The sequence below is a fragment of the Argentina silus genome, assembly GCF_951799395.1.
Source record: "Argentina silus genome assembly, chromosome: X".
Lineage (NCBI taxonomy): Eukaryota > Metazoa > Chordata > Actinopteri > Argentiniformes > Argentinidae > Argentina > Argentina silus.
Window position 1 is genome coordinate 35,853,911 of NC_139653.1, and position 27,705 is coordinate 35,881,615.

The window sequence follows — 27,705 nt, forward strand, 5'->3', positions numbered from 1 at the left end:
GTGTGTGCGTGGGCATGCATGTGTGTGTAAGAGGGTGTCACAGTAGGGTATGTTTGTGTGTTTGCCATGGGGAGTCCCAGCAGGATGCAGTTGTTTGTGTTTGTGCACATGGGGAATCCTTAGGGGGGAGAATGGTGGAACCGACACAAGATAGTTTAATACTCACATTAGTGCTGCTATTGCTGGTTCCCTAGGCCAGTGGAGGTCAGGCTAGGGAACACTCACACACAACCTAAGTGCACACATAGATAGTGCCATTATGACAATGTTCACCAAGACAAATACAGTGAATGCGCATACATGCATAGTGTAGGTTTTCACTTGAGGGTCTGCACTGCAGCCAGAACCCAGAATAGCAGGGTGTTTATGGACCCTGGTGGGCACCCTTAGAAGTCTGGCTGTAGTTTAAACGCTCACACACTGTGCTGTGTGGTTAGTATGTAAACAGTCAAGCATATTGTGGAACACTCTAAACACTTCACTGTCATAGCACCTCACAGTCCCTCTCTCTTTTCCTTTTTCTCTCTCTACTCTTCTCTCTCCTTTCCTTTCTATATGTTTGTCTCCCCCCCTCCCTCCCCCCTCCATCTACCACGACACTCTAAGATACTATACATGTATCTTAGAGTGAGGGAGCTTTTTGAACTGGCAGTCTTTCATGCACCAGTCTTTATCCTTGGGGATATTCCCCGGGCTTCTCTCTGAGCTGTGTGAAAGGCATACCAACCAGCCAACTTCAGCAAACTGCAAGACAAGCAGGAGATAGGCCTCATTAGTCTCTCACGTTGACGCTTCGAGAACTCTGCGAGCACACTGACGGTGTTCTTACAACGCCCTCTTATATGGCAGAGAGTGAGCCGGTCAGAATTGGATACTCTGGAAAAATGATCGCAGTCCCACTTTGGTGATTTGTCGGCTCACAAATTTTGACATGACTTTCTCTTTTAATCCTAGAGGTTTCTGTGAATTTGCTGACCCAATAAACTGCTGATTAAGCACACAGCCTACTTTCAAGGTGGGTCAGTTTGTTTATACCTTAATATCCCCCCCAAGTGAAAGATTGACAGGGTGATGACAGAGTTACACAGGTTATATGAAAAAGGGGCACACTATACAATAAGTTGACCCTATACTTGTGTAGTAATTACTTCACTAATACAATTGTATTAACATGCTGTATAGAAAATTATGAATTGCTTTGTAATAACACAGTAATAGAGTCAAGCGGTTAGGACAGTTTGTTATTCTACTTGTGTAATAACACAAACTGCTCAACCCCATATGCCATGCAATTACCATATTATATGTAAGATATGTATGTAAGATAATTTACAATGTTAATTACAGTCTTACCAGAGATTTTAGAATACAGAGATACCAGAATTGGCCATACTGTTTCTGAGGTTTTGTCACATTTCAGGAAGTAACTGAGAGTTGGGACTTGCAACTGAAGTGCTTCAAAGTGTTACTGAAAACATTGTTGATAGTGTTGATCGTCAAGAGTGGTTCTCATCTTTGTTCCTTAAATGGCCAATATGTGTCTATATTTAAATGCAGGTTTAGATGGTGGTTTTCATTGTTTAAGCGGACGGGTTTGGCTACTGTTAAGCTGATGTTTTTGTAGGTCAGAGGATGGTGGACAGACTTTAATGGCTAAGAAAGAGAGACAGAGACAGAGACAGAGAGAAAATGTATGTTTTGTGGGTGTGTGGCAGTTTTCTTTCTCCAATGTGTTATTAGAAGTACTCTCGGACATGGTCGACTCCTCCCGTCCACCCTGCATCCACTGTGGTGGAAAACGTCGAGTCATCATAACCCCAACCGCGGTGGCGCTCCTATCTCCACAACATGGCATTTACCGGATCAGGGTTTCTCTCGATGCCGGGATTGGTGCATATTTGTGGCCACTTATTTCAGAATAGCTCTCTCTTTTTCTAACATGGAGAACACAATCTGAACAAAACAGCAATTTGACTCCTAGTTTAAACCATATCTGGCTTGTTTATTAAGATATACAACATGTTTTTGTGACACTGTTTAATTTATCTTGTAGTTCAGGAATCATATAATGGTTGAGTGATCTTTCTGTAGCAATCTCTCTTTTTTGCAATATGCTATGATAATGCTATTTTTTCTTTGGTGTGTGTTTTTATGATGCTCCACTCCTCCCGCTAGCTATGCAATTATTTTGTTCCTTCCCGAACCACCCCCTGGTTTTTCAGAAACGTGCAATTGACTGTTAGTGTCCATAGAGTCCACACTTGGGTGATGTCACCCCTCCTTCGGTTGCCTGGTTACTATGCATTCCGTCATCTCCGATGCCCCTCCCCCATCCAATCAATCTTTGCAATCAAATGGATAATTAGTAGCCTGTCAGGCCCACAGGTGAAAGGTCAAGTTGTGGATACATGGCATGTCTTTTGTGGCTGTAAATCTCCCCCCCCCCCTTGCCCTGTTGCTCCCCCCCTGTGGCTAATGTCTCTCTCCTCTCTTTTGTTGCAGGATGGAAGAGTGATGATGGGATGGATGTGAATATGGGCCAGTGGGCAGGCATGCGTGCCCCACTCCTCTGCCTGGCCCTGCTGTCGCTGCTCTCCCAGCCGCCCCCTTGCTTCTGCCAGGATCCCCAGGGGGCGACCGACGGCCCCCACTTCCTCTTCACACTGCCCGTCTACCATGCCACAGTCTACGAGAACTCAGCAGCACGTACCTACACCAACAGTAAAGTTAAAATGGGCATCCATCTGGCCCAGCGCTCGTGGGACATTCGCTACAGGATCACCTCAGGGGACGAAGAGGGCTTCTTTAAGGCTGAGGAGTATGTGCTGGGGGACTTCTGCTTCCTACGAATAAGGACTAAAGGCGGGAACGCAGCCATCTTGAACCGGGAGATCCAGGATAACTACATATTGACAGTGAAAGCCTCCGTCAAGGGGGAGGTTTTGGAGACCTGGACTAAAGTGAACATACAGGTCCTGGACATGAATGACCTCCGACCTCTATTTTCACCCACCACATACTCCGTCACAATAGCTGAGAGCACACCCCTCAGGACTAGTATAGCACAAGTTACAGCCACTGATGCAGACATAGGCTCCAATGGGGAGTTTTACTACTTCTTCAAGGAGAAAATGGAGCTGTTTGCTGTACACCCAACCAGTGGGGTGGTTTCCCTGAGTGGAAAATTGAACGTTGATGAGCAGAACCGTTATGACCTGGAGATCCAAGCTGTTGACCGTGGGATGAAACTGTATGGCAATAATGGGGTGAGCAGCACAGCCAAGCTCTTTGTACATGTAGAACGTGTGAACGAGCATGTGCCGGTCATGAGTGTGGTCACCCATATCCCCTCATGGCTGGATAAAGATCCTGTATATGCAGTTGTGACGGTGGAAGACCTCGATGACGGGTTAAACGGAGAGATTGAGTCTGTGTCTATAGTGGCAGGAGATCCCATGGAACAGTTCACTTTAGAGCGGTCGGAGGGGGATGAGTTTGCTATAAAGGCTTCTGAGCTAGTGGATTGGGATAATTTCCCTTATGGCTATAACCTTACGCTTCAGGCCAAGGACAGGGGTACCCCTCAAAAGTTTTCTGCTGTTAGGGTTGTGCACCTTATGGTCATGAAACCCCAGGCTGTGGAAGTAAAGTTTGAAAAGGAGCTGTATGAAATGAGTCTCAATGAGATTTCACCCCCTGGCACAATTGTAGAGGCAGTGAAAATCAGCCCTGAGCCAGATGACGCAGAGTACATCCTGACCCCCTCCACAGACTCTGCCCACTTCAGGATGAACACCCTGACTGGTGTAATCTCAACTGCCCGCTGGTTCACAGAGGTCACTCAGGCAGTGTTTGACCTGGAGGTTGTGGAAGTTGACAGTGAACTGAGGGTCAAAGTGCGGGTCACCATCGAGGACGCTAATGATAACACCCCAACGTTTGCCCTGTCATCGTATGAGATCTTTGTCAACGAAAGTGTTCCTGTGGGAACGAACGTGCTGACAGTGTCTGCAGTGGATGAAGATAACGGGGAAAATGGATATATAACCTACAGCATAGCCAGCCTCCAGCCCCTACCCTTAAAAATAAACCAGTTTTCTGGTGTCATTAGCACTACACAGGAACTGGACTTTGAATCCTCATCTGAAAGCTATGTGTTTGTGGTCAGGGCTTCTGACTGGGGCTCTCCCTACAGACGAGAGAGTGAAGTCAATGTAACTATCCACCTGGAGAATGTGAATGACAACCAGCCCTTATTTGAAAAGGTGGCGTGCCAAGGTGTAGTCTCTCGTGATTTCCCTATCGATGAGGTGATCACCACCATGTCTGCCATTGACATAGATGAGCTTGAGCTGGTAAAGTACAAGATCCTCTCAGGGAATGAGAGGGGTTTCTTTGAGCTGAACCCTGATTCAGGGGTCCTGACATTACGGAGGTCCCTTGTCACTGCCAGTCCAAAAAATGGGATGTTCAGTTTGAAAATAACAGCCACAGATGGAGAGAACTTCTCAGACCCTATGTTTGTTAACATCTCTATAGTGCATGGGAAATCTCCTCCCAAGAGCTTTAATTGTAAAGAGACTAGAGTCGCCCAAAAGTTAGCAGAGAAGTTACTGAAGAAATCCAAAGCTAGCAGCAAGCCCAAAATTGAGGAAGGATTTATTGACCTTTTCTCTGTCAACAGACAGACCCCCCAGTTTGACAAAGCTTTCCCCACAGACATTGCGGTGCGCGAGGACCTGAAAGTCGGATCCAGTGTATTCAAGGTCAATGCTTACGATGGGGACACAGGTTTCAATGGTCAAATAGTATATGTTATCTCAGACGGTAACACAGACAGCTGTTTCATCATAGACATGGAGAGTGGGCTCATCACAGTCTTCCTACCCATGGACAGAGAGAAGAGAGACAGATATCTTCTCAATATCACTATCTATGATCTTGGCCTGCCACAGAGAACTGCCTGGCGTCTACTCACTGTCTATGTAGAAGATGCCAATGACAATGTACCCCAGTTCTTACAGGAGGGAGGCTATAAAACAGTTATCCCTGAAAACACAGCCATTGGCACTGATGTTATTCAGGTGGAGGCAACGGACAAAGACCTGGGACCCAATGGAGAGATTGTCTACTCTGTGCTGACCAGCACCACCCAGTTTGGGATCAACAGCACCAATGGGATTGTGTATGTTGCTGGCCAGCTGGACAGGGAGTTTGTTTCCACTTTCAACCTGAAGATTGAGGCTCGGGACCGGGCGGAAAAAGGGAACCAGAAGTTCTATGTCACCACTCTGAAGATCTCTCTGGAGGACGTTAATGACTGCCCACCAGTATTCATACCCAGTGTGTACAATCCCAGGGCCCTGGAAGACCTGCCTCTGGGGACCGTGGTGGCCTGGCTGGATACCCAAGACCCAGATCTGGGTCTGGGGGGCCAGGTCAGATACTCCCTGGCCAATGACTACAATGGAAAGTTTGAAGTAGACAAGGCCAGCGGGGCCATCCGACTGACTAAAGAGCTGGACTATGAAACACAGCAGTTCTACAATCTCACAGTGAGGGCAAAGGATAAAGGAAGGCCTGTCTCTTTGTCATCCGTCACCTTCGTGGAGCTGGAAGTGGTGGATGTTAATGAGAACCTCTATGCTCCATACTTCTCCCACTTTACCCTGACTGGATCAGTGAAGGAGAGTGCCAGGATCGGAACCACTGTCCTCCAGGCCACGGCTCGGGATGATGACGACGGCAGAGACGGAGAAATCCAATACTCTATCCGAGACGGTAGCGGCTTAGGACGATTCAACATCGATGAAGAGACTGGTAGGTGCTGATTGGACATAAACTGCGTCACAATTCATATTAATTATTCCTATTATATTACATCACCTATGTCGTAACAATTAGAATGTCATTATATTATATTAACATGCTGTTTTATAGCAATTACAGTGTTATTACCCAGGTATAGAGGAAACCTAATGTTAAGTGTTACCAAAAATCTATGCTGCATATAATATTGTTTAGATTAGTCTTGGTTTATTCCTTGGATTTATAGGCATTTACAATTGGACATAAAACAGATTACATGCCTGCGTTGTGTAGATTGTTAGATTAATGTTATGGGGCAGATCCATCCTCTTAAGATGACTAACGCTGTGTGAGCTCGGTGTGTTTAATTGTGGTGGACCTTATAAGTCGGCTATGAGAGGTACATGCACAAATAATCTTGGAGCGGCTGCTGTGTTTGGGGCTGGGGTGTTCTTTAGAAGGTTTAGAGCTGTGATTTATACGCTTAGCCCCAGTCTGGGAGGGGGCCGGGGTTGCCATATAGAATTACCACACTGCTCTCTTTATTTACATTTAGTGCAGTTGTCATGTCATTTCTGCCTGACCCAGACGTTTGGCTTCTGCCTTCTCTCGTCTGAGCCTGAGCCACCCCTCCCTTACGCCTTGTCTCCCGCTCTGGCTGGAGCACCGGGAAGGTTTTGACAGGGCCTCTGTGACATTCTGCTCTGAGGGTTTCTCAGATTTTTTCTGATTCTATTCGTTTAAATAGCTATGCTTTCCACAAGGAAGACGAGGAGAGGCAGACCAGTTCATTTCCTATCAGAGAGGGAGAGGCAATGCAAGAGTGCTGAGAGGGAGGAGGATTATGGTTGTTATGACCTTGGCCCACTGTGTGTGATCTACCTTGTGTCACCTCCCCCACAAAAAAACATAAATCCTCAATTAATTATGTCGATGCAGAGTTTCCACTTAAAACCGAGAATGGCTTGGAGTAGAGGGAAGGTGGGAAGGATAGCTCTTAAACAGCATCACCTCCATGTCTGACAGGACAGTAAATTATGTTGACGGTTTCAAATTGCCTTTAGATCTCCAGCAAGCCGTGCTATCAGTTGGAGTGATTCCTCATCCCACTCTGGAATCATGTTGTGGAATAAGAATAAGAATCAACTCCCTTTGTTTCTCATACAATTTGGCTAGAGAGAAACTGAGGAAAACCAAAAGTAGCCTAGTCCTTGAGGCTCAGTAGGAATCTATAGCCAAGGTCTTGTTGTCTTTTGGAAATTTCATTTTAGGGCGGAGTAACCTGGCAGTCTAGCCCCTTTTTTCTTCTCCTTTGGGAAATGCTAATAAACATACATCCATTAAACGACTGCAGTTCCAAAACTACTACTGTTTCTGCCTCAACCAAAATGTTAGTCTTAAGATTATGATAATAAATGCCACAGCGTGCAGCTGTCAGCTCTTGTTTTGCAGTTTGGTTGGCCGAATCACACTCTGGGAATCGCCCAAGACTTTAAGATTGATTCTCAGAGGTCATATTTCAAACGAGCCGTAGAACATTTTTACAGGGTGCAGAGAGAGAGAGGAAATTTAACCGCATTGCTTCACTCAACCGTTCAGCAGGGGTCCAGAAACTCAACCTCTTGCCCCAAACCAGGCTAATCACTCATCAGCTCAGAAAACTAGCTCTATACTGTCAACTAAATCAGCGTTTCCCAACCGCTGTGCCGCGGCACACTAGTGTGCCGTGAGAGATCGTTGGGTGTGCCGTGAGAAATTATCCAATTTCACTTTTTTTTAATTAACATTTATTAATTATTATCTGCAAATAATATGCCATTGTCGAGTGTCTGTGCTGTAATATAGTGACTGGCAGAGTAATGTAATATTCGTCCGGGTGGCAGCAGGTAGCTAATTGCCTCGTTCCTTCTTAGAGACAAGAGAATTAGTGACGCATGCGACAGGTCGTGGTGACAGTGATGGAGAAGTTTTTAAAAAGGAAAAATGCAAACTCCGAACTGGGCCCTGGACAAGATTCTGACCCAGGTAAAGGCCCTAGTATGAGTGGTGGTAAAAAGAAAGCAAAGACGGTAAGCTTGAGGCAATACAGCGAAAGCTATCTTTCGTTCGGATTTACTTTCACTCGAACTCGTAGCTAAATCAAAAAAGTCCCACTCTGTGGCAGAGACATTAATACTACCTGCCTGCAAAGCCATTGTCAACGAGATGTTCGGCCCTGACGCGGTTAAAGACATAGCTAAAGTCCCGCTCTCAGATAACACAATTGCCAGGCGTATTGATGACATGTCTACAGACATCGAAAGTCATGTTTTGGGAAAGATACGCATCAGTAGGAAATTTGCGTTGCAACTTGATGAGTCTACGGATATTATTGTATCAGGCTACAGAGTGTCATTTTGTAACATTTTTGGTTGGTGATGTGCCGCAAGATTCTTTCAATGTAAAAAATGTGCCGTGGCTCAAAAAAGGTTGAAAAACACTGAACTAAATAATCAGAGCTGCATAGTGCTAGCAATAGCAATAAAACTGTCACAATGAGGTTCCTCATTGATGCTTGCTAATCGCTTGACTATCAAATGAATATTCGAATTGCACAGTTTCAGTAAAATGCTACCAGAGAATTATGTTACAATATGTGTATATTTGTGAATAGAAGACATATAAGAGGCTACAGGTTGCCGTCAAAGCTCAGTCTATGTTTCATAATTGATGTTCAAGGTGAAAAACAATGCTCGTACCTATTGGAATGGCGTATGCTATATCATTACAGTTTGTGTATCGACTATTTGAAGAGAATTACCAAATCCATAGCAGCTGTTGTGGTTGCGTTTGAAGTTGGGATGCAATAGCTGAGCCAGTACCTAAGCCAGCATCACAGTTAATTAGCTGTTAGATCTCATGTTGTGCTTGGACTAGACAGTGGACAGGTTGAAATAAACCACCTGGAAAATCTGTGGGGAAAATTCTGGTTAGGCTCTCACTTCAAGGGTCAGGAGTCAACATCAGAGTTCATGGAAGGGTTAGGCAGCCTGTCATCACCCAGAGAAGAGTTTATCATCCTCCCCTCATACACTCTTAATGAAGAGCTCTAGATCCTGTGTTATCTAGCTAAACTGATTGTATGTCTGTTACTTAAACACACACTTATACTGTACTCTCAGTATTTCACACAAATGCACACAGACACTTACACACTCAACCCACACTGACCCCGTCACCCTGCTTGCTTGTCCCTTGTTGATGACCAGGAGCAGAGCAGAGGGGTGAATTTATAGCCCTTGTTAGCTGAGCGTTGGCAACACCCATAAATCAGCCAGGGGCTGCAGTGAAACTCCACAAACACAATTACATCTTAAAGAGCATTACTCTGGCCCATACATTCTCTCTGTCCATCTCTCTCTCTCTCTCTCTCTCTCTCTCTCTCTCACACACACACACACCCACACAAACTTCCCTCTTGGGCTAATGCTAGAGGTGATACACTTGCAGTAGATAGCTCCAGCGACCTTAAATGCATGTCTCTCTCAGTATTGTAGACTATGTGTGATTTAAATGTGTTGACATCCTGTGTGTGTGTGTGTGTGTGTGTGTGAAGTCTGGTTTAGAGCAGAGTCAGAGCAGTGTTTTGTGTCAACGCGTTAAGTGTCATTATGTTTTTGTGCCTGAATTAATTATTCAAGACTCAAAATTTGTCCTGCTTTTCTGCGGTAGTCTGGAGCAGGAGTCAGGTGTCCTACGTGAGAGTAAAGTAACACACGCACACCCTCTTTTTCAGAAGGGCATTCCATACTATTCCGTGCTAGGCTTGCCCTTTCTCCCTCATTAGTCTCTCCTCTCTCTCTTAAAGAGGAAGCTCTTAGACTTAAGATGCTTAATCACAATGTCACTTATCCTTGGGAACCCCTGTGTTTGGAGGAGAGAGAAAAAGAAAAGAGGAGGAAAAGAGGGGAATTCAGAGGTCCTGGTTCTATAGCGAATAATTTTAATGGCCGGGACCAATCCCTTCGTTTGTCTAACAAAACCAGCTTTGTGGAGAAGCTTGAATGTTTGCACTGATTTAAAGACACAGTACACACGCACACGCACACGCACACACACATACACACAAGGACAGACTTCAATTCACACTTTGGTTCTGTTATTTAAATCAAGTAACTGAGTCTCTTCAGAGAATTTGAGATGATTTGGGCATGACATTTCAAACATGCTAACTTGGGTCTTTTGACTTTCATTGGGTTTTGGTTCAATACTAACAAGGTGTTAGTTACACTGCCCAGGTAAACAGAACCAAAGTGTGAATTGAAGTTTGTCGTTGTCCATAGACCCATTTCAGAGTAAGGAACCAAATATGTGATTTTGTAATTTTGGTGAATTATCCCTTTAAAATGTATTTGCCTGTTCAGACCTGTGAGGATCTGTCCGCTGCCGTGTTTTATGTGTGCAGGTTGTGTACATTAATTACTCACGTTAATCAGGCAAGCATAATTTATTGACGCTCATTTATGTCAGGACCCCTGAGGACCCATGCTCTGTTTCATGTGAGCAGCATGTGCACCTAGTAGTAGCTACTCATGTTAATCAGGTAAGCAGAGTTTGTTGGTGGTCAATTATTGCCGCTGCTTCTCCCCCCCGAGGGGAAACTATTTGTTTGCATACTCCCTCGGTGCGCCACCAATGGCATGAGCAAAAAAATAAATATAAGGAGGTAGAACAAGAGAAAATAAAATAAAAAAGTATGAATAGAGAGAGAGCACTGCCAAAGCAGAAACCATAGCCTCAAACATTACTTGGCTGAATGTTAAATTCTGGTTTCTCTAATTGTTAGGTGTGTGTGTGCTATTAAAAGAAGGAGTAATGTAATGACCAAAGCCCTTCATTTCTGTAAGGCTAAAGTTAGGGCGTATGCCCAAACAGCTGACAAGGGGTAATGAAGTTACAATGAGCGAGATTACTGAACCATCAAACACATGTAGGCAGTACATAGACAAACACATGTGCACTGTACAGTTGCACACACACCTACAGAGATGTGCATGTTCACACACATTTAAAGAATGACACATACACACACACACATACAGACACACAGACGCACGCACACACACACACACACACACACACACACACACACACACACACACACACATATGTGCACCCTCACACACGCCGACGCACACTCTTGAAGCCTCTTTTAGATTGAGGTTATAAGGGGTACTTCTGGCTTTCTCTGAGTCTTTTTAGGAGAACAGGGTTGGACTGTTGGATCCGGTACGCTGCCCTCAGCTCAGTGCACAAATTGCTGAATGTATTCTTGATTTCCTGCACAGAGAGAAAATAACATTGGTAATGATAGCCTGTGGTTTCCCCAATGTTGGAGTAGCACAGAGTGGAGCCCGAGTGTATAATTCTGTAAGAGAGCACTGCGGCACGGAAAGCAATTAGGATTAAATTTATGAATACACCCAGTACTGAAAACACACATACACACACGCACACACACACACACACACACACAAATATACAGGCATAGACTCTCACAAGCACCCATGCACACACAGAGGTAGGTTGACACGTGCACTTGAACAAAAACACATTCAACAGATGCACAAACCCTCACGCACGCGCACACACACACACACAATGGTATGAACCGTATGTTGTGTTTATGACGTCTATTCAATGGAAGTGAGATGTTGTATTTGTTCTGTCTGGGTTATTTATAGGCTATTATTAGGCGCAGAGACAAATCACCCCACCCCTTGCCCTGTTGCCTCTTGCCACCCACTGTGTGTGAGTGTCTCTGATGGGGAATACAGGTGTAGGAGTGACACTGTGTGTGTGCGTGTGTGTGTCTACACTCTGCCTGTGTGTGTTTCCATGCCTGTATTTGTCTAATCTTACACAAGAACATGGCTGCTGTTTTCTGAGACCCTGAAGTCCACATTATGTATTTAGATGTATTTGTCACTTTTCCTCTGACCCCCAAAGGCACCCATGTGCTATGTAACACCTTCCTCCTGTCCCTGTTGTTCCTTGGCCTTTCACTGGGTGAAACCCAATTAGCTTTACCGACACCACCGAGGCTATAGGTAGGAAATCTGTCTGAGCTCCTGGGCCCTTAGCCCTTCTGCTAATGCTATTATGAGACCCTGTTCACATGGGTTTGGATTACATAGATATGCTATTGAGTTCACATTGAAAGTGGCTTTGCAGGCACAGTGATAGAGGATAGTGTTATGGCTGATCAGGGTTCTCCCCAATGAATGTAAGAGTGGTGCTGGGCCACGCTGTGAACCTGGCGGCGCCACTATATAATCATTTCAAGGCAAATTAACTATCTTTGATTGCCAATGACATTGTTGATAAAAGCGGGGTTTTAATAATGCAATTGATCGCAGCCTTGTTAAAAAATCCTGGGGAGAACCCTGGCTGACGTAGTTTTGTAATTTTAGACCCAGTAGCTAAGCAACCGCATGTTTGTTTTAGTGCTAAAGTGAGCGAAACATGTGAATACTGGAATATGCCTTTCTATGTGAGAGAGAACAGTAGGACTTTACTTGTGTGTCTGCTTTGCTCATGGCACAAGCCCTGCTCTGATAGTCAAATGTGTCAGCACGGGGATCAGAGGTCAAATTGAATGAGCCAACCAGGAGAAACTCTGACCTCCTCTGACATGGCATACAGTCTTAGCCAATCAGCTCTCAGCATGCCAGATATGGAGGTCTCGCCTATAGTAACATGCTTTTTTGTGTATCTATTTTTGGAGTGAAGACAAAGAAGGCAGCTAGTTTTACTGAGGTCAGTAAAGCCTTATATCCTTTCGAAATACTATTTACACATATAATATGCATGACCAGTAGATTTGCCTCATAAGCCAGCAATGGGTTCAACATCTAGGCTAGGCTACATACTATGGTTCAATATATAGGTAAAGTCTAGGCCTACCTGTTATAGATGGTATTATACTATTTCTATCAATTCTATGGTATTTTGCTTGTTGTGCAGCACATTTAGACCCCCATCTCCCTCTGAGCTGAGTCATCTCCTGTAAACCTTGCCTGCTTTAGAGGCCTGAGTGTGGAGCTATGAAGAGGGGAGGTCATAGGTCAGTGGTCAGGGGTAGTAGAGCTCAGATGTCTGTTAAGACAAGATACAAGTGTGTCAGGGGAGTATCACTCTAATAGACGTCTGCCATGGTGACAGGGACACGGGGCCGACCGAAGAGAATGCACTAGAGCCAACACACACACACACACACACACACACACACACACACACACACACACACACACACACACACACACACATGCACACATTGTCCGAACAAATATATCTTAGACTTCTCTTAATGTTACTTACAGTAGTGCTGGTCCTCAATTTAGAGCAAAAACTTCATGAAAGAGCCCATCCAGAATAACTTTTGGTTGATTTGAACATAAAATAAGAAAAACAGAAAGCGAGCAAGTGTTCAATGTTTCGGCAAAAAGAGAACTTTGAGAGTACGAAGGACCCACAATTCTAGATTGTTACACAGTGCCTGTACAGTATATAGATGTTTTTAACTCAAGAGTTTTCATATAGTCATAAGTTAAGCTTGTATCCGTCATTACACTAACGCATGCATACACATGGCTGCCACTCCAAGTGTCGTTTAGTTTCCCACTTCAAGTAACAAGTCTGTCTTCAGTACTCCTCAACACGACACTCCCCGTTCACGCTGTCTAACACTGGGTGATGATGGGAGAGCCCAAAGCACAGAGTTCCACGATGCCTCTGACACCTCGTTAGTGCCTTAATTGGTTTGTTCTAATGCAAAACCATTTTTCATGTCATGAGATGAGGGGATAGAGAATGGACGGAAAAAGAAACAGTGTCAGAAAGCCCTCTTCTGTGTGTGTGCGTGCGTGCGTGCATGCGTGTAAATAAAACCAGAAACATCCAAACAAACAGAAACAAACAAACAGAAACGCTAGAACTTATCTTTGATATGAACTTTTGAAGAACAAAAAATCTCTCTGGAAAATAACATTTCTGATCTTACAAATTTATCTAATCTAATCTAAAAACTTCTAATGGTATCGAAGGAGAAAACAGATATAACATACCTTCCACATCTCTCCTTGTGTTCTATCTTACTTCTGTGATGTGGCAACATCATAATGCTTCTTATTTGTTCTCATATAGAAACATTCAGACTTCCAAGTCTACTCTTACAGGAGATCTTCCAGCCATCTTATGAAGTCATTTATGGGTCCTTTCTTTTATCTCACCTTAGAGAGAAGGATTTTAGTCCTTATAAACTGCTTCATTCCCAGGAAGATGCTCTTAATACCTTCTTCCCTGGCCTGTGGCACTGGCAAAATGGCCACCACCTGAACAGAAAGTAATTATGCATGTTCAGACTTAAAATAGTAGACTAAAAATCTAAAGAGCTTGTGACTTTCAGAGTGTCTGTGGCCTATTCGACTAAGGAGTTTATCAGATGAGGCTTTGGTCTGTGAATGGGCACTTAAGTGGTTGAAATGGATTGATTTTTTTTATTTGTTTTTTTGTTTGTGAGGGTTGTGTCCTTGTGCCCATGTTGGCAGTGTCCTCAGTTGGACCCTTTGGAGTGGCTAAGCTTAAAAGTGCATGTGTAGCTTGTTGAAGTGGGTTGTAAATCTCACTCATGGACAGTTACAGGCAGAGATGGAGGCAACACACACACACACACACACACACACACACACACACACACACACACACACAGCAGGTGGATGAACATTCAGTTTCTCGTCTGAGCTCTTAAGCATGGGGATCAAATGAAGGACAATGCTGCATTTCTCTCCTGTTAGTATCCCTCTTCTTAATTCTCTCTCTCTCTTTTTCTCGCTCTTTCTCTCACTATCTCTTTCTGCTTCTCTTTTTGTCTCTCTCACTATCTCTTTCTCTCTCCTGCTATACTCACTGTTGTGTCTCCCTCTCCCTCCCTCTTTCCCCTGTACACTCTTCACTGTTCCTATCATTGTACCTCTCTCTTGCTGTTGTTCTCAGGCTAACAAATCTACCTGCTCTACTTGTCATTCAGTCCAACACTGTACCGACAAGCTCACAGCCATGAGACTGTAGACATTACAAACATGGTCCTGTATTATGTTTCTTACTCACATGTGTGTGCACTCCCTCACACACTCACACACACACACACACACACACACACACACACACACACACACACACACACACACACACACACACACACTTAAAGTTGTGAAAGCCCTGTTCTGTCTCAGGCAACCGTCAACAGTTGAGAGAGCGCTGTTGAACTCATCATCCTCTGCTCATGTGCTGTAGTCTCAACAGCAGCTCACAGATGGTAGGTTAATTACACTGTGTTGGACACACACAGGGACCTTGTCTTCCCCTCACTTTATTCTCAATTCTCTATGTGCTCTCTCTCTCTGTCTCTTTGTGTGTGTGTGTGTCTCTCTCTCTCACACACACTCTATCTCTTTCTTTCTATCTCTATCTCTGCCATACATTCTCTCGTTCTCTCTCTCTCTTGTCTGTTATGTCTCTCTTTTTCCTAGTGTTAAACGTCAGATAGCTCAAAATAACAGCATTCTTCTTTGGAAATGAGGTTCTTAAAGTCATAGATTGCTGTTCCTGGTTAAACCAAGGTAAGATAAACATGAAGACGTGTGTGTGGTGGGTTCAGGCTGTCCCGTTCAGAACAGGGACTGGAATTTGTGGTGCTGAGCTGGGATGTGGCAGCTCACTCTGGCTGCTCGCTTTGGGCTGTTGTTTTTTACAACAGTAACACACGCACATGCGCTTTCAACTACACTCAGTCAGATACGCATTCCCAATAAAAGACATATTCAGACACACATACACACAAACACACAGTATGCGTGTGTGTTGTTTTTGCTCAACATTCAGGCCAGTGACCTGACCACCACACAATAATAACAGGCTCCCGTCGGTCGCCAAGGGAACACTATCATTTACCCTCCCTCAGACCAACATGATGTCAGGCACTGTCTGACCAGACCGATTCAACACACACACACACACACGAGAGAGAGAGAGAGAGAGAGAGAGAGAGAGAGAGAGAGAGAGAGAGAGAGGGCGCTGCGTACATAGTTAAGCCTATGTTTCTGTTGGAGAAGAGAGAGAGGTGGACTAGAACAGAACAAGAGTTCCGTTGGTCTTACTGGAAACCCCTACCCCATACCCTTTGTTTGGGTTGCTAGGATACCTATGGAGGAATGTTGCCCCACTGAAGCGAGTCTGTGTCGTCCTCTGAACGTCTGTTTGATGTCCCGCTCCTGCTATGTGTGCTCAACACACACACACACACACACACACACACACACACCCTCCCCCTTCCTCATCTTCTCCGTTGGTCAATGTCCCTGCTCTCCTCTCTCTCTCCCTCTCTGTGGCTGGTCTGTTTGCTTTTGGCCTCCTCTGGCTGAGTTAATGTGTGTTCTATTGGCTTTCTGTGAGTCCCATTGTTTGACAGAGCTACTGTCTGCCAGTGGACAGTCTTGGAGAGAATCCTCTTTTTATCTCTCCATCTTCCTTTCTCTCTTTCATTACTTTCTGTCTGGATATTGCTCTCTCTCTCTCTCTCTCTCTCTCTCTCTCTCTCTCTCTCCCTCCCTCCCTCTCTCTCTCTCTCTCGTTTCCTCCAGACTCTGAGTGGTTTGTGTGTCACCACTAATGGCTAAACCACTCTGCTACATAACCCTCCGTCACAGCCTCTCAGTTCCATATCTAGCGGTGGTTGCTGTTCTCTTGGCTCTAGTCCATGCTCCCACTGCCCTCATATTGTGTGTCGGGTTTCTAGAAGTTTCTCTCTCTCTCCTTTCCTTCATTCTATTTCTTTGGTGTGAAATAGAATGGCTTGTTCCCCCCCGGCTCTGTGTGCAATGGAGTAGCCCCCTCCCAGTATCCCCTATATGAAATGAGCCGGTCTGTATTCAGTTTTATGACAGAAATATGAAGGGGGATGCCGATGCCCCCTTCTGAGATGATTGACAGCTGAACAGAGAAGACGGCACGGGGTCCGCTTCCATAACCGGTGGAGAAAGAAAAGGCCTAACAAACCCGCAATGGGATTATGAGAGACGCACAGACGCACACACACACACACACACACACACACACACACACACACACACACACTCCCTCCATCCATCCATCCAGAAGTAGGCCCCCTCCCCCTGTCCTGTCTCTGTCCAATAGCAGTTCATGGGAACCTTGGCAAATCAGGATCCAGCTGTGCATTTATACAAACACAGCCTCACACATAATATCCATTGTTACCATTATTACCATTGTCATACACTGGCATACACTGGCCCCTGCATCCAAATCACCTGTATGCCTCTTGGAACGAGTACAGGAATTTTAGCATTTTCCGGGTTATTTTTCCAAGGAACCCTCAGGTCCCAGAGGTTAATTTGGGCTAACAGGCAAGGTGAAGACACAAAGCTGGGACTGAGCCTGTGGATAATCAGGATCATAAAACAGGTTTTCTGAGATGATTCCTGACTAATTCCTGACTAATTCCATTATCTCCACCCCCCGTCCTGTCTCTGTGGCGATGGGCAATTAACATCAACGCCGAAATGGCAGCGAAAGCCACCACAGCTGAGCACCGATCAGCAATCACCTAGATTAGATTTAGAGCCTGGCACAAACATGAGGGAGGGAGGGAGGGAGGGAGGTAGGGAGTGAGGGATGAGAAAAGAAAGAGAGAGGTAGGTACAGGTGGATGGATGAGGTCGAAGGGGAATTAGAGAGATAGGGAGTGAATGATGGGAGGGGTGGTATGGTGTTAGGGAAGGAGAGGGTTGGTAATTATTTCATTGTCATTGTGTAGCATTCATATGACATGTTATTACCTTGATTATTGTAATACGTGTTAATTGCTTTGGCAACACTGTATTTAACATTGTCATGCTATTAATGAGTGTTGAATTGGAGAGAAAGAGAAGATGCTCTGAGAGGCAGCGAGAGAGATAAGGAGAGGTGTGTTAGAGGACACTTCTATCCACGCTTACCATGAGGGAGTAGAGGGGGAGGGGACAGACAGAGACATAGAGACAGCATCGAGGGAGAGACAAAATGAGAGAGAAGGGCGGGGATAAAAGAGAGATGTACTATTCTGCTGCAGGGTGTGTGTGTGTGTGTGTGCATGCGTGCGCGTGCGTGCGCGCGTGTGTGAGACAGAGAGGGGGAGAGATTATGTTAAGGCACATGGCGAGCGTGCAGAATGAGAGAATCGTAAATCTATGGCCAGACTTGTGCCTGCCAGCCATTTGTCCTCTCTTTCTCCCCTCCTTCTCACTGTTTTCTCTCTCTCTCTCTCACTCCACCGATACTCTGTCAATGGAGGGGAGTTTGAAGATGTCATCCAGAGACAGGGATTTAGCCTTGGGACAGTCTCACATATATTAATACCAGTATGAAACAATCAATGAATGAATACCTCTTTGTGCACAGTATGTCCCACCTAGGACATACCACTTTATGAGTGGTGTCTCTAAATGCTGTGGCGTTTTACTGTGGCCATGTTTTTCTTGTTCTTTATTGGATTTGACAATAAACATGTTATTTGACAAGCTCTTTAAGCCCCCCTCCCTTTAGCCAGTAGCAGAAATACTACATCAACACATCATAAATCATGTGTGTAATGGTGACACACTGGTGTACAGAAGAGGAGAGCCTTCATGGAAATCAATGGCTTGATAGTCAATTGCAATAGTTTGGTGCAGTATAGTATGACACACAGTAACACACACAAAGGCATGCACATGCACACATACATACACACACACATACACACCTTATTATTATTAGAATCTGCAATTTTAACATGTTCTGGCAACTGCAGTCGGTCGGAGGGCCACAACATTTTTATCAATCATTTACTCAAATTAACATCGATGTTTCATTTCAAAACAGTAGCAGTTTTCTCAAGCAACATAAGCAATTGAAGGTGAAATGTAAATGTGTCCAATGTGGAATCACATAAATCTTGAAAATACTAATTATACAATTTACACATTTACAATTTAAAGAATACAAATGAAAATTTAGAGGGAAAAAAGTTCCAGTCATTTGTAAATGTTTTCTTTCTAATTTAGTTATTTTTCAACCCCAAAATAATATTTTCCAGTCTGACATTAATTTAAATTCAAACGCTTGAGATAGACCTCTTTAGTTCAAGGCCTTATAAATCCTCTAGAACCTTAAATGATTGTTCTCCACCTTGCTCTGAGGGCAAAGCTGCACCGGACCCTGCTGAACTCATCCTGCCCCTCCTCTACAGTGTTTTTACCTCTTAATGTTAATGTCTTTTTACTCGCTACAAAGGACCACTGTTGCTCTTATTCAGCTGCACTATGAAAATACCAAGCATTGAAACACATATCCCGGGCTGTAGGCTATATATCATATATATATATAATATGCCAGCTTTTGTAATGCACAGTCACAAAGTCCTTACAAACTAACCAACACAATCACTAAATCCCAACACACACTCCCAGCACTCCAAGGTATTATTAGAAACACGCCAAGTGCTGATTTTTCTGCTCTGGTGGTGAGGTGGGAACTGTAGTCGCTGTCATCTGTGTCCCCTCACGTTAGATTAACCGTTACTCTTCAGAGTACAGCTCGGAAAAAGAGGCCCTAAATGAATTACAGCTACAGTCCAGTGGTTCTGTGCTGCTTCCTCAGCCACGCTCCGGCGCTCCCAGCCCAACCTTCCCCCCTGTCATCTGCAGTAAATGAGTGCCCCTCAGATGAAGAAGAAGAGAAGGATAAGCTTAAAAGAGAGAGAGAGAGAGAGCGAGGAGGGTGTGTGTTTATGTGTGTATGCGTTTGTGTGTGTTTGGGTGTGTTTGGGTGGTGGGTGGGGAAATCTTAATTGTGAAAGCATGCAGTGTACAGTTATCATACCGCATTAAGGTTAGAGTTGTGTGTTGTGTGCATCGTGTCAGGAAAATCCTTTTATCACTGACTGGCTGTCCTGGGGTGACATGAAGGACTGGGTTAGACTAGAGGACTGGTGAGAGGATGGAGGGATTAAGTAGGAAGGGTTTTTAGTGATATGCTTTCCCCCTGACCTCTGTGTTTGAGGACCTGAGTCACATTACACAGTTGCTGACTGTAGTGACAACTTATGTGACAGTTATGGGAATTGCAGTGTAACCTGGCTGTTGATGGTCAGGACTGCCTTGACCATTCCAGGAACACAGCATGACTGGTCATAATGGTTAAAAAATGTCTGGTTCCAACTCACAGCATTCTGTGGCCCAACCTCTCTCTCTCTCTCTCTCCTGTTCTGCTTCTGTCTGTCCTTTATCTGTGCCTCAGGAGCGAACATTGGCGATAAGGAGATTATGAGGTGATGTCACGTCTTGGAAAACAACAGGGTTGTGACATTAGTCACCCCTCCTCCCCTGCTCTCTCCCTCTCTTGTGCTCCCTTGTTCCACAAACTGATGTAGAGATGAAAATGTCTGCACTCTTACATGACCCACAAAGATTTTTCCTCATGAAAACATTTTCCTCACTCATACTGTACACAGTCAAGGCAATGTGATAAATAAATCAAGCAATATTGTATCAGTTTAATGTGCAATAATATCATCATAGTACAGATAATCATAATGTAATTGGCTTTTCTCCATTACATGGGCAGATATAGGCCTACTCATTTTTAGACTATTTTTTTCCTCTCATGCAGTGGGGTAAAAGTCAAAGTGCTCAAATTAAGTTAAGGTTGGGCAATATATGCCTAAATATGGCCTAAATATCATATTATTCATATCAAAGTATTTTCCAATTTTCTACGATATTTTGTTTCTGAATTATAAACGTTCTAATATGTTTTATTAGCATAGCTCACCTTAAAACCACCTCATCACCAAATAAACAGACGATAGCCCTAAGCCTATATACACTAGCCTATATACACTAGCCTATATACACTAGCCTATATACACTAGCCTATATACACTAATCAAATTAAATTAAATTAAATTTGAATGGTCATTTACACAATACAGGATACCATGTAATGAAATGCTTTAGGGTAAGCAACTCCTCAAAAACACAACAATCAAACAATATCAAAATCAATTTGCTATGCAATGATATAATAATAACAAAATGAGGAAATAATAATACTAGCAAAACAATGGCAATGGGGGAGGGAGGGGGGAGAGGTCAGTTGAGGAGTCTTATGTCCTGCGGGTAGAAACTGCTCCGGAACCTGCTGGTGCGGGTCTGGATGCACCGGTACCGCTTCCCGGAAGGAGAAGGAGGATGGAAGGAGAGAGAACAGGGCGTGGCAGCTGTCCCTGATGATCTTCCTGGTCTTCCTCTTGCACCTCTTGATGTAAATGTCCTGAATGGCTGGGAGCTATTGATGCTGCCTAACTTCACCACCTGGGGTCTACCTGTCAGAAAGTCCAGGATCCAGTTACATAGGGAGGTGTTGAGACCTCCCTGAGCTTAGTGACGAGCTTGGAGGGGACTATGGTGTTGAATGCTGAGCTGTAGTCAATGAACAGCATTCTCATGTAGGTGTCCTTCTTGTCCAGGTGGATAGGGCGGTGTGCAGGGCAAAAGCAATGACGTTGTCTCAGAATTAGAATCAGAATTCTTTTATTTGCACATACAGGAAATTGACCTTGTGAGGTTGTGCATGGGACATTAAAAACAATGGATTTATTAGGGGCGATATGCAAACTGAAATGGGTCCAGTCTGGCAGGTAATGAGGAGTTGATGTGGGACTTAACCAGCTTCTCAAAGCACTTCATGATGACTGATGTGAGTGCAACAGGACTGTAGTCATTAAGGCAGGTTACCTTGTGTGCCTCTTTGAGCTGCCATTGCGATTCATTTAGTCATACATTTTATAGGCCTATGCACAATACGCTAAGCCTACCTGTCTCTGTCACACCATAGCCATGAAGTCTACTCAGAGAGGATGGCATGGGAAGGAAATTATTTTCTGTCCTGGTTAGTAGCCTATTTTCCTGTCCTGTCCCAATACCACTCCATCCTTAAACCTGACTCCTGTCTTTATGAAAATTCCTTGCTTTATTCTCTAACCCAAAGGGTGCGTTGTTATTGTTCCTATAACTATAGTGCTATTTTGCAGGTATTGTTGTATGTGCAGCAGGTGAGAGTTTAAAAGGTTCATGGTTGAGTGACGGTAGTGTGGTGCTACTGCCTCATCAATAGTGAGAGAACTTGAATTTTTCACACATTTTATTTGAGGTACAGTGCCCTGCGTAAGTAATGAGACAGTGAAGAATATTTTCTTCTTTTGGCTCTACATTCCAAAAGTTTGTATTTTAAATCAAACAATTACAATGAGTTTAACATAGAGATTCTCAGCTTTTTTTAAATTGTATTTGTGTACATTTCACCATTCAGAAATTACAACACTTTTTATGCATAGTCCAAAAGTAATAGGACAATTGGCTTGACAGGTGTTTCTGGTAAGTCTGGGGAGAATAAAGTTTGTAATTTTCATACGATACAGGAGTAAGGATTTTGTGTTTCAATGGAATTGAGACTGAATAGAAAAGTAGCCTAGGCTCTAGGACTGGCTGTGACAGAGAGTGCAGTGTGCAAAACGTTCTTTTTTTTCTAGACATTTAATTCCCGCTTCACCTCCCCCCACCTATTTGTTAACAGTGTGCCAGGGTGTGATTAGTGAATCTCAATTGTACATAGTTTTGCGTGATGACGACAACAAATGGTATGAGAGTAGATAATGATATTAGTTCCTAACTTTCCTAAAACCTAACTTTATTCTTTAATATACCCATTTAATCTACCCCTTTGTCCCATCCAGTATCCTCTCCCTTCCCTCTCCCTCTCCAGCCCCGCTGACTCCATTCACACCTCTCCTCCATTCCCCTCCTCTCCAGCCCCACCATTTACTCACATCATAACTCTTCAGCGCCCCCCCATTTTTCTGCCCCCCGACACCACTGCCACAGCCAATGACCCCCCCACCAACCCCCACTTCAGTGTCTTCATCAGTACGGCTCAGGTGAAGAGAGTGCTGGGGAAACTCTGCACCATGAAGGCTGCAGGCCCTGATGGTGTGACCCCGAGGGTGCTCAAAGTCTGCGCGGACCAGCTGTGTGGAGTACTCTAGTACCTCTTTAACCTGAGCCTCCTGTGAGTCTGGAAAAAGGTCCCATCAATGTGGAAAACATCTTGCCTGGTACCGGTACCAAAGAAAAGGAACCCCAATGTTCTGAATAACTATAAACTAGTAGCCTTGACATCCCACATCGTGAAGACCATGGAAAGACTGGTGCTAGCACACATGAGGCCCCTGGTGAAGACTTCCTTGGACCCCCTGCAGTTTGCCTACCAGGCAGACATTGGTATGGATGATGCCATCATCTACCTGCTACACAGAGCTCACTCCCATTTAGAGAAGGCTAGCAGCACTGTGAGGGTCATGTTCTTTGACTTCTCCAGTGCATTTAACACCATACAGCCCTTACTGTTTGTGGATAAGCAGCTGAGGATGCAGGTGGACCAACAGGCCACAGTTTGTACAGCTGCAGGAATGTGTGTTGGACTGGGTGGTGTACAGCACTGGCGCCTCCCAGGGAACAGTTCTTCTTCACCCTTTATACCTCCGACTTCAGGCACAACATAGGTACTTGCCATCTGCAGAAGTTCTTAGACATTTCTGCTATTGTGGGAGGTATCAGTGGAGGCCAGGAGACCGAGTACAGAGGACTGGAGGACAGTTTTGTTGAGTGGTGTGAGTGGAACCACCTGCTAATCAATATCAGCAAGACAAAGGAGATGGTGGTGGACTTTAGGAAGACTAGGGTCCCCCTGTCTCCTGTTTCCATCCAGGGAGAGGACATGGAAGTGGGCCAGAGCTATAAGTACCTGGGGGTGCACCTGGACAATAAATTGGACTGGACTGAGGGGCCAGAGCCAGCTTTATTTCCTGAGGAGGCTCAAGTCCTTTGGTGTGTGCAGGACTCTGCTGAACATGTTTTACCAGTCAGTGGTGGCCAGTGCAGTATGCTGCTGTACACGGTGGTATGCTGGGGGGGCAGCATCAAAGAAGGTGACACCAAGAGGCTGAACAAGCTTATTAGGAAAGCTGGTTCTGTCCTCCGTGTCACACTGGACACTGTGGAGGAGGTGGTCAATAGGAGGATGAGGACCAAACTCCTGGCCATTATGGACAATCCATCCCATCCTCTACATGTCACTGTGGCGGAGTAGAGAAGCTCCTTTAGCAACAGATTATTACAACCACGTTGCACTAAGGAGCGCTATAGGAGATATGTTCTGCCTGCCCCAGTAAGGCTCTTCAACTCCTCCTCCAGCTGGCTCGATCGGGGTGATCAGAGTCAGGCTGGGGGATGTTAAATCATACTGGACTGTTCTTCCTGTATATAATGTTTCAGATGTCTATTTTATTTAGATTCTTTTATTCTATTGTCACTTTATTTTGCTGTTGTTGTTTGTGATGTGAGTTGCTGTAACGCCTTAATTTCCCCTTGGGGATCAATAAAGTATCTATCTATCTGTCTGTCTGTCTGTCTGTCTGTCTGTCTGTCTGTCTGTCTGTCTCTAATCCATAGGTGCATTATCAAAGCCGACTCACGATTATTCATGTCAAAATACCGCTAAAACATTTCCCCTGATTCTCCTTGTTGCCCATATGAGCTTAGGTAGATCAATTGTGTGATGACTACAACAAACAGTAAGAGAGTAGATAATTATATTTGAAAAAAACACCAGTTGGTCCCTGTTAAAAAATAATCTGATATTATCTCTTCATCTTCCTGTAATTCATGGGAAATATCTTTTCAAACATCCTTCACAGCTCTTGTCACCACCTTGTGCTGGCATTTGGCAGTACTTCAGCAGCGGCATTGAGTTAGCTCACCATTGCGACGGCAGTAAGAACCTTGTAAGCTCTCACTTACTGTATGAAAACTGGTCATTTTGCAGATGAGAGCTACAATTTAAATAGTCATATCGTGTCTTATATTCATGTCCAATTTATGAATTCAACTGTTGGCCGCACACAATCTTGTTACAATGAGAGAAGTAAAATCAGTGTTTGTATAATCAATACCCATATCAAACCGTAGATCCAATCTTTGTCATGATTGGACAGATTTAATTCAGATGTATCGAGTAATGACGGTGTCAGTGAGTGAAAAATGCATTGCAGTGAAAGTACACATTTTCTATTGAAAATGTAGTGGAAAAAATACAAATAAAAGTTGCCAGATTTATAAATACTGAAGTAAAGTACAGATACCGAACAAACCTACTTAAGTACAGTAACAAAGTATTTATAAGTTGGTACTTTACACCACTGCTCTCATGGTAGTATATAAAACCTTTGTGTGCGTGCGTGCTAAGATCCTAACTGAGTTTGGCTCTCGGCAGTGCTTGTTCCGGTGGTAATTGGATGGATTCACAGCCAACTCTTGTCTCAGTGCACAGTGAGAAAATACTGTGTGAGACAGCACTTCCTCATTTAGCTTAGCTTCACACTTCCCTAGCACACACACGCTAGAATGGGTCTGGCAGAGCTAGCACATCACAAAGTACATATGCCAGCCCCTGTGGTCTTTTAGATTGGCTCCTCACTTTGCAGAATCATTTATAGCTTGTTTGTAGTTTATCTTTTCAAAGCCCCACCCTGCCTGAGCACACTTGCTGGCTGTTAGCTTAATTTAATAGGCATACATGTGTCCCAGTTTTACATTATGCCAGTTTTGCAGTGCCTTATCACTAGCATGCTAGCATGAGAGAGAGCGCTAATGAGAGAGCGGGGTTTAAAGGGTAACTCCTGCTGGGCTTCTACCTGCAGGGTGTCAGGTCTCAGGTGCTGCTAATCCTCCCTGCTCATAGCTCAAGGACTACAGCTGGACCCCGTAATAACCCTTCCACAGGCTGGATTAATAAGAAACTGATAGTGTTTCATTGTCGTTAATAGCCTCTTCAGAACTCAACATTGCTGCCCTAACATCATGACCCCTTATACTTCCACCACTCCCACTCAATGTAATCCCTTAGCCTTTTACTCATTAGTACTAAATCCTGTGGTTAGAAAAAAACACTTAATTTATTGATAAACTTGCATGTATTTACACCAGTGTTACCATTTAGCACCGGCGCTAAAATGTAGCTCCTATGCAGAACATTCACTGATTCATTGAAGTCTGAACTTCAATGCTGCTGCTTCTCCCATCTCTGTCTCTGTCTGTCTTTTTGCCCTCGCTTTCTCTCTATCTCATCCTCCTTTCCTCTCTCTGAATAATGAATGAGGTGGTGGAGATAAAAAGCTGACTGTGGCATAGAGAGAAGGGTTTAATCTGTCACTCTTTCGTCCTGCCTAACAGGGAAAAATAGCCCGGTGGCACCTGAACGCTGTCATTTTTTACTTAACGCTCCTCATAGTCCTCTCATTGGCCCGCTGTCGCAGGCACAAAGTGGCATTACTGAGCACCATCGCTCTCTTTATTATTTGTCTTATTTGTCTCTCTCTTGTAAGTGTGCACATGTACTAACACACACAAACACACACACACGCACACGTGCGCACACACACACACACACACACACACATTTTGCATATTCTGCTGCCTCTTCCAGAGACCCTATAACCAGTAAAAAATAATATCGTTCTCTTTGATGTGCTGAATTACCTTGAAGAGACAAATCATGTCCTCCTCCAATGCTCTGGGGCCTCCTAGCAGGTCCTTTCTTCAACACTGCTCTGCCAGCAGCAGGAAGGATTGTATTTGAGAACATTTCCTGTTTTTACTGCAGGAAAGTATTAGTGTTTAAACTCTACCACCAGGGGGACTTGTGAAAAGACACTACAGCCTTCCCTCTGTCCTTGCCCTCATTTTCATATAATTCAGATGATACATATAAAGGGAGAGTAGAGTAAAAAGTAATCCATGTGACCAGCCTGTACTTAAATAAACTGAAAATAAACTTCACCATGGTTGCTGTTCCTCAACTCCCCCTATTCTCAGGAGGCCTGGTGGTGTGACCTTTCTCTCTCACCATGACCTTTGTCCCTGCTGCATATCATAGGGGGTGCTCGGATGTACAACCCCCCCACCTGCCACACCAGGGTATTTAATATGCAGCCTGGATGCTCCAGAGATGGATAACAGTAGGATACTGACTGAGACAGGGGAGGCTGCGGGTTGTGTGGGAGGGGATCCTGGTACCCTAATCACAGGACCAGATGAGTCTACATGAGGGGGCCAGTTGCACACACCTGTGCCCAATCTTACAACCCTATTCCCTCTGTTGTAGAGTTTTGTGGGGGTGTTTTTGTGTTCTGTGTGAAGATAGAAAGAGAGATTGTTTGAATATAGGATTCTAAATGGTGTTAGGCTAGGTATAGTTAGGCAACTGTTCTTGTTTTTCTGTCACTTCTCTGCTTCTTGTCTGTTTGTCCCAGGGAGGGAGGTTTTTTCTGTTAGTCCGCAGAAAGGGAGGCATAGTATGAATACAAATCAGGTTTCCGAAAGTGTGCCACCAGACAAGGTGACCGGCAACATTTTAATATACCGGACATTTGAGAAATTTACCGGACATCCATATGCATTGGTTGCGTCCACCCATGGTGCTCAGAATGACAAAAATTGCATTTAGATGATGGTAATTCATCTAAACAGAAATTAGCAGCAAAGTTGTAATTGCATAAAGTTGAACAATGTTCTTATACCAACATGACATGTTTGATTGAAAAGCAAACATCGCCACCCGCCTGTTAAATCTTCATGCCTGGACCCAATTAACAGCTCTGATCATGTAAGCGGCGCACACAGTTGTCAGTAGCGTATATTAAATAGC

The 27,705-nt window shown here is 44.3% G+C and overlaps 1 protein-coding gene across 1 annotated transcript in view; it reads left to right on the plus strand.

The window, feature by feature from the left end:
* fat3a (FAT atypical cadherin 3a) overlaps positions 1-27,705 on the plus strand; it is a gene marked incomplete at its 3' end in the record, with an annotated part of 148,917 nt that overhangs the window by 44,490 nt on the left and 76,722 nt on the right. The window contains exon 2 of the mRNA XM_083695427.1: positions 2,503-5,820. Coding sequence (XP_083551553.1) covers positions 2,523-5,820 — 3,298 coding nt within the window. The 5' untranslated portion in view covers positions 2,503-2,522. The remainder of the gene's footprint in view (positions 1-2,502; positions 5,821-27,705) is intronic.